We start from the raw sequence: 7918 nt of genomic DNA, 5'->3' as shown, positions 1-7918 counted from the left end.
CTGTGGCTGCTTGTGGCGACGTGCAACCGACGAATCTTAACCGCAAAGTACCGTTATTATGTTGGTCCGCGACGTGTCGCAACGGTAACGCGCACTCCAAGTTAATGTGTATGGCCCGGCCGCTGGCTCGTCCTTGCAGCAGAACATACATACGCACACACACACACACACTCATGCATACACTCCAATCGAGTTCATCCCGGGCGCACGCTCTCAAGATGGCGACGGGCAGCAGCGCTTGACTGCCACTGGGCACTCCTCCCACATTCTCATTCACATTCACATTGGAGCTGTAATCGAGTAGATAGTAAGGGGGCAATAGCAAGGATGCCCAAACAGCATGTCCACCCCAGCAGTGCGCTAACTGATGCGCAGGCGCGCTCAAGAGTTCGTCCTTTTTATCTGCTGCAATCGGGCTGCTGCTGCTGCTGGCGCTGACACAAGGGGCGGTAGCGGGCCAACTGTGAACTAACACGATGCTTATGCCTGCTGGCTGCAAGAGCTCTAGGTTCTTGGGCAGCACTGTGACTCTGGCGGCGGCATCATTAGTGCAAGCGAAGACCCCATTTTGGGCGGAAGTGCGTATGAGCAATATTTTAACAATGGCGTTTAAAACAGTTAAAGAGCCAGCACTAACACAAACTTACATGCACACACACACAGATACAGTCACACGCATACGTGTGCTTATCTGTGTGCAGCCATTAGACGCTTAGTTTGAGGCCAACTCGCATCATTTGCGGCATCATTTACCATGCAGCGCTGCGTACTTTAAGGCTCCGCTCGCCTTAGATAAGCGCACACATAATAACATTTTAATTTCAGCAAGTGTCCACAATGACGCATTGCCTCAAAGGATATAATTAACAAGTCGTCTGTGTGTGTTTTATGTGCTCCAGATAAGCGAGCTGTGTGGCTAGATTAGAACATTAAGATAATGCATTTGCTATTTGTTCCAGCTCAAGTTAATTTAATTCGAATTTTGCACAATATTATTAATGCTACCGAAAAAAAACCCCCGGATATGAATATAAGATTCTATCAGATTTCAAACCTAATATTTAATTTAATTAATTAAAAGAGTAATGCATATGATTTTTAAAACACATTTAGTTTAGCAAGGTTACATTCCGTCTTTCAATAACAAACAAAAAAGGCAACAATGATATCTTAAATGATTTACCTGTTTAAAATGTCGAAGTAACATCGATCACCGAAGTTTTTATAGCTTATCTATTTTTAGTCCAGATCTTATTTTACCTTTCTTTTTAATCATACACTCTCCTATATGTAAATATTTGCCTATAAAGTTTTAATCAATACAATTAGCATTTACCCATTAATAAGCATTAAACACATTATCAATGAGTAAACTAGTTTTAAATTAACATCGTTGTCTGCTTACGTCTATTAAAGAACTTGTTCTCAACATTTATCCACTATAAATAGCTGTAGCCTAGATAGCTAACGCTTCATAACTCAAAAACGCGTAACGGTGCTAGCTACGGCATTAAATAATTAAATAAAAATCGAAACGAAATGCAGTGGCTTGGAATTTGTGCTATGCTTGTCCTGGCATTTGCCTCCTTGGGCCATGCAAAGCCTTTTAATGGTTACTACAGCAATACGCCTAAATTTAGTGGCTCTAATTTCGGGTAAGCTCCTGTATAAAAAAATATTACAATATGTATTCGAAGCCCTATTTACATTGCAGTGAGGGTGTTCCCAAGCAGAATTATGCAGAAGGAATTTTCACGGCCCTAGATGCGCCTGGCTACTCATCGCCTGATAACGGATATAACTTCGGATACGCTTATACCATTTAAAAACTCTATTATTATTAGGGCAAAAGTTATATATTGTTTTTATTTTTAGTTAATTATCGTATAATATAAGCTGTGAATAATCTTCGCATACTTTAAGCCAAATTGACAAATTCGTGGCCTAAACGAGTATAACTGGAATAGTTTGTTGTTTGACGAAATTCACACATATTTAAGCATTATTTATTAAAAACAATAGACAAACAACATTAACTCTTTTTTCTGCTTATCCAATTAGTTCTTTTGTAAGGCAAAAGCTCACAAGATATGTTGACTTAGCCCAGACGCAAGAACCAGCAAGAGCTTTTATAAGATAAGTCAATGTTTCAAAAGATGCATGCAACATATTTACATTTAGAATTACTTTTTTTTAATAAAAACTCACACATTTGCACTTATCACATAAGATTTACATACTCGCTTGACAATTATAAGTAGTAGAAGTCAGTTAAGTTTGCACTTGTTCTGTAGCCAATAATGAAATCAAATTAATAAGAAAGTGGAAGGATGAATGTCTTGGTATGCTTTAGTGCTGGGGGAACGTACGTATAAAAAATGGAAAAAAATGCGTAGAAAAGTTGTGCAGAAATGCCGCAAGGCCGTCTACTATAAAGTCTCTCATTTGAATTTAAATACGACTCTTCGAACCGGACTTCACCTCAAACAGCTTACGTACGAAGAATACCTGTAAATAAAGAACCATTTAATAAGCAATATTCTCTGGCCAAAGATAAACATATTACAAACCTGTACTGAGCACGTGATCAAAATGACCACAATTTGGCTAATTGAGAATGTTTGTATATAGGAATTGTTGTCCAGCAGCAGCGCATAATCGCGCGATTCGCGGTGTCTACTGTGCGCCTGATAGCCCAACATGTCGTTTATGTTGCGCTCCACTGTGCCAATGGCGGTGGTAAAGTTTTGCATATTCAGCTGCAACTCTTCAATCTCTTTAGCGTATTTATCCCAGGCGTCGTATTTGACTACAGTTATGTATATATTGACCAGCTTGCCCGCAAAGCGCGAGAACTGATTGTCAATGCATACAGAATAGTAACCGCCTGGAGACACCTGATCCGTATAATCCGATGTTGCTTGCCATTGATAGGGCTTGACTATTTCACCCGCTGGATTGCGCACTGCGAACCCTGCCATGCCGTCGCCTCCGCGCACAACCTATCGAAACGTAAAACTCGTATAGACACTGCGTGGGAGTCAAACATTGCCCATACTTACGCTGAACGACACGTAGAAGGTAGCTCCTGCCTGAACATATTGATGATAGCAGTCCTCCTTGCCAGCGTCTATGTGCACCTTTATTGTAAAATAACATAAATTTTTCATTAAATACACACGTTTACATTTATTGTTGTTGTTGTTGTGGGCAAACTCTCAACTTACCTTATAGTCCATGGCTACAGCTGGTAAGTTTTCGTACCATGGCTTCTGTGCCTCCTGTGCGCTGCATGTCTTTAAAAGGAGACCACAACAAATCAGCGCAATTGGCAAAAATAGATTCAATTGCAACCGCTGCCACGTCAAGCCCATTTCGGTTTATAAACAACTTTCCCGTGCAACAAGTCAGCGTAGGGTTGTCGTTTCGTTCAGTTATCGAGCAAAATTTCTAGAGATTGACATCGAAAAGTGGTGGCAAGTCGACTACATTCATATTTCTATTGTGAGAAATTTTAAATTACTATTCTTGTGCTAATGTAGAACACAATGATGTATACTATTAACCACCTAATGTTAAATAGCACATACAGCTAAATATAACTTAGGTAATATATGTATGTAAGTGAGACGTTTTGTAGAGCATCTTATCGTTGAGTACATTTAACCTTGCGTTAACCAACAGCTGATAAGAGAGGCATTGTTTATTTACTTTGCGGTTTTTGCTGCTTGCAAAAGCTCGAGTGCATAAATTTAATGATAAAGGCAATAAAACGTAAACGTACAAGCGTCAAACAGCTCAGAGCGATTCGGAAGCCAATATGGTGTACGTTAAAGAAGATGTTTTTGCAGAAGAGGCACTGAATCCCTTCACCAAACAAACTGAGAAAATACGTCGCTTCACGCTAAGCAACGATGAGCAAATGTCGGTGCAGATAATAACGCTTGGCGCTACAATCACTAGCATTAAGGTGCCAGATGCTCACGGAAAGCTGGAAGATGTTACCCTTGGCTTTGATGATCTGGCTGGATATGACAGCGAGCTAAATCCTTACATGGGTGCCACAGTTGGACGCGTCTGCAATCGCGTGGCAAATGGCAGTTTTATGCTCGACGGCAAAACCATTAAGGTTTCTCGAAATCGTGGCCAGTTGCAGCTGCATGGTGGCTTTGTGGGCTTCAATAAGGCACACTGGCAAGTGCTGGAAGTGCATCAAGATGGCGTTAGCCTGTCGCACATTAATCCTGATGGTCACGAGGGCTATCCTGGCGAAGTAACTGCAACTGTGCGGTTTACACTTACCGAAGACAACTGCCTGCATGTGCGCATGGAGGCGTTAACGACTAAGCCAACGCCCATCAATCTCACCAATCATTCCTACTTCAATCTTGCTGGACACGACTCTGGCAAAACTGGACTTTATGAACATACCATACAGCTTAATGCATATGGCATTACTGAGACTGATGATAACTCTATACCAACTGGAAAAATATTGCCAGTGGAAGGCACAAACTTTGATCTACGCTTGCCTAGCAAGTTGGGAGATCGTCTAAAGCAACTGCAGCCCGCACTGGGCTATGATGATAACTTTTGCGTGCAATTTACGCCGCCAGAGCGCGTAACTACAATTGCAAGAGTCTCACATGCGCCAAGCGGACGCTGGCTGGAGATTGCCAGCAATCAGCCTGGAGTACAACTCTACACCTCAAACTTTTTACCAGATGTTGAGCGCGGTGAGAAAGCCGTGTCAGGCAAAGCAGGCGCTGCTTACGCCAAACACGGTGCCTTCTGTCTTGAAACGCAAAAGTTTCCCGATTCTGTGAATCATGAGAACTTCCCCTCAACCATTGTGCGGCCAAATGATAAGTATCACCATGAAGTAATCTACAAATTCGGCAGACAGCAGTAACTATTACCTATACTAAACCAAAGCGAATGCCATGTATACAAATAACCTGCTACTTTACAAATAAATTAAAAAAAACACGCAGCACACTTGTGATAAGCCAAGTGCATGTCTTGACTAACCTAATTAACAAAAGTCTTTAAATAAGCCTTGCGCAAAACTAGCTTAGCAATTCAACTAACAAATGAAACAGCTGAGGATTATTATATTGTCGCTGCTGCTGATTTGCCAACGAACGCTCGGCCAGGATTATGGATTTCTGCGCATTATCAATGGCACAGCGGCAAAGGCTAAGCAATTGCCTTATCAGGTAGCCCTGCATTCTTACTTTAGTAGTGCACCCAAGGAGGCAACTATATGTGGCGGAACTATTATATCCAAGCGTTGGATATTAACAGCGGCGCACTGTCTGCAGGAACCAAACTCCAAGCTGTAAGTTGTTTGATATGTCTGACGGTTAATCTAATAAATTATTTTACAGACTCAAATCAATTGTGCTCCTGGGCGTATTTAACAAAGCCAAAAAGCATGAAGCAGGCATTATCAGAATGCAGATCAACAGCAGTCATGTCATACCTCATGAGCATTACGACCTCCGTACAGTGGCTAATGATATAGGTCTAGTGCGATTACCGCAAGAACTAAAGTTCAATGTGTATGCCCAGCCAGCCAAGCTGCCCAAGAAAAACGATAAGCAAACATTTGAAGGTCGCTTGGCCATTGCCTCTGGTTGGGGAGTAACCGCAAAGCAACACCAAGTCGATGTATTGCAATATATCACTGTTAAAATTATTTCCAACAAGCAATGTGAGCAGCTTTGGAATGCTAAGCTGGGCAAGGCGCGCAAGCTTATGCTGGACTCATTCATATGCATTGATCCGCACAAGGGACTGCCCTGTCGTGGCGATTCCGGTGGCCCCTTGGTCTTGAACGATGGTTCACTTACGCTTGTCGGGATAATCTCACACGGCTTTGATGCCAAATGCCAACTGCGAGTACCGGACATATTTACACGCGTCTCCTCACACATTGATTGGATTCTGCGGCACACGGGGAAATTGTTTTAATAAAACACTAACTATAAGTTTTGACTCATGCCTTTAAATTTGAAATTAACATTTTATTAAACAAACTAAGTGCACAGCTTTAAGCTATAAAAAAAAGCAATTTACATGCTGAGCATGCCTCCAGTAAATCTATATAAAGTAAGTTCTCATTGTAAGTGGCTTCTAGTAGAGCTGGAGCAATGAAGAAGTTGTGCACACTAGTTTTGGCTTTGCTTAGCATAGCTCCAAGCCAAATGCTCGAGGTCAACGTATCGTACCAGGCAGTCATCCAGACCTTTTACACTGAATTCGAAGATATTTCAACGATGTGCAGCGGTGCTCTGATATCAAGTCGTTGGATACTGACTGCAGCACATTGTTTCGAGGCATCGGACCTAACACTGTAAGTAGTTGAAAGTCTAAAACTGAACTTTACTAACAAGAACTTCTTTACAGGGAGTATATACTTGTGGCCATGGGCATCAGCGACAAAAATTTTGGCCATATTGATGTCACACTTCATAGTCGCGACATTATCGTACACGAGGAATACGATCCAAGATATGGCGAGAATGACATAGCGCTACTAAATTTGCCAGCAAACCTGAACCTTAATTTAATTATGCAGTCAGTCCAGTTGCCTAGCGTAAAGACGGATAGCTTAGCGGGACGTAATGCAATCATCTCAGGCTGGGGTCTGCTAAAAAGGCAGCGGCCAAATAGAAAGCTGGGATTCTATCCTGTCAAGATACTCTCAAATGAAAAGTGCCAACAGGAATGGAAATCATTTCTGCCTGGAAAAAGCAAGGAAATAGTGGAAACCTTTTTATGCATTGTTACTGGCAAGTATACACGCTTTAATGGGGACTCCGGCGGTCCTCTAGTGCTGGACACGTATCCATTAACGCTCGTAGGCATCGTCTCACACGGTTATTATATGGAGAACGAAGAAAGACCGCCGGACATATGCACGCGTGTCTCTGATTTTCTCAGTTGGATATACAAGTTTACAGGAAACTTGACAATGGATCAGGTTAAGCCGCAAATTCAAAATTACTCTGAAGCAACGCAAGGCAATGAAAATAACGAAAAGCAGACAAGTAGTGAGAATTATAAGAGCAGAGATCCTGACGGATTATTAAATTAATTATGCTTAAGCTATGAAGTAAATGCTAAGATTTCATTTCAAACGTGTGCTTTATTTTTCATTACTCATACAAACTCCATGGTACTCACGTTTCCATACTTTCATAATATTTTGTTGTGGCTTTGCTAAATTTTCTCGTTATCATTGTGGCTTGACGGTGTTAAACAATGTTGCTTATGATAGTGTTGTTTAAATGTAGTCTCCTTGTGGGCTAATGTTGCTGATTAATCGTTAATTGATTTATTTTGTTGTTTCATAAATGCAATTTGTTAATGTAAAAAATCTAAACGAAATGATAATACGCTTGCCTTACACATATTCTTGGTTCCTCAAGCATTTTGTATTGTTTAAATATGTACAAAAACTGTAAACAAGTTTGTTAAAAATTTTATACAATATTTTGTTTGGTTCACAAATCTGTTAGGAGTTACCTTTAATAAATTTTGTAAGCAAATGAACATTTTGTTTTGCTTTTAAATTGTTAATGCGATTGCATTTAAGATTTTGTTTTTGAAAATTTGTTGGTAGCTAGCTTAAATTTGTTGTTTTATAAATTTAAATTTAAAAATGCACAAAATATTTTAGTATTATTAAGCAAAAATTATAACATTAAAGTAATTGAAGTTAATTTATTTATAAATATTTTGAGTTGTGTCATAAAGAAACGATCAAATATTTGGTATTTGTTACTATACTTTCAACTAGTTTTTAATGCTCGTATTGAAATACATGATTTATATATATCTTTTGAATTCTTTGTAACTTTCAATATTGCGTTTATCATTTGCCTATAATATCCATAGAATTCGTGTGATT

The 7918-nt window shown here is 40.1% G+C and overlaps 3 protein-coding genes across 3 annotated transcripts; 2 read left to right on the top strand and 1 right to left on the bottom strand.

The window, feature by feature from the left end:
• Window positions 1–1871: 1871 nt before the first annotated feature.
• LOC108598883 (transmembrane emp24 domain-containing protein B) lies at window positions 1872–3416 on the bottom strand. Its single transcript, XM_017985643.2, has 4 exons — window positions 3228–3416; window positions 3063–3140; window positions 2571–3002; window positions 1872–2508 (listed from the first exon to the last, which is right to left on the bottom strand). Exons 1-4 carry the CDS (start codon window positions 3372–3374, stop codon window positions 2452–2454), a joined length of 714 nt encoding a protein of 237 aa, XP_017841132.1. The 5' UTR covers window positions 3375–3416; the 3' UTR covers window positions 1872–2451.
• A 299-nt stretch (window positions 3417–3715) lies between these two features.
• LOC108600701 (aldose 1-epimerase) lies at window positions 3716–5033 on the top strand. Its single transcript, XM_017988422.2, has one exon. It carries the CDS (start codon window positions 3821–3823, stop codon window positions 4910–4912), a length of 1092 nt encoding a protein of 363 aa, XP_017843911.2. The 5' UTR covers window positions 3716–3820; the 3' UTR covers window positions 4913–5033.
• A 24-nt stretch (window positions 5034–5057) lies between these two features.
• LOC108598040 (transmembrane protease serine 9) lies at window positions 5058–7508 on the top strand. The gene is made up of 4 exons (XM_017984654.2): window positions 5058–5341; window positions 5391–5969; window positions 6143–6358; window positions 6412–7508. The coding sequence occupies exons 1-4, from the start codon at window positions 5094–5096 to the stop codon at window positions 7100–7102; spliced, it is 1734 nt and encodes a 577-aa protein (XP_017840143.1). The 5' UTR covers window positions 5058–5093; the 3' UTR covers window positions 7103–7508.
• The last annotated feature ends 410 nt before the right edge of the window (window positions 7509–7918 follow it).

This window comes from Drosophila busckii, chromosome 3L (assembly GCF_011750605.1).
Source record: "Drosophila busckii strain San Diego stock center, stock number 13000-0081.31 chromosome 3L, ASM1175060v1, whole genome shotgun sequence".
NCBI classification, from domain to species: Eukaryota; Metazoa; Arthropoda; class Insecta; order Diptera; family Drosophilidae; genus Drosophila; species Drosophila busckii.
Note: the sequence above shows the minus strand (reverse complement) of the source record. Positions and strands in the feature narration are given on the sequence as shown.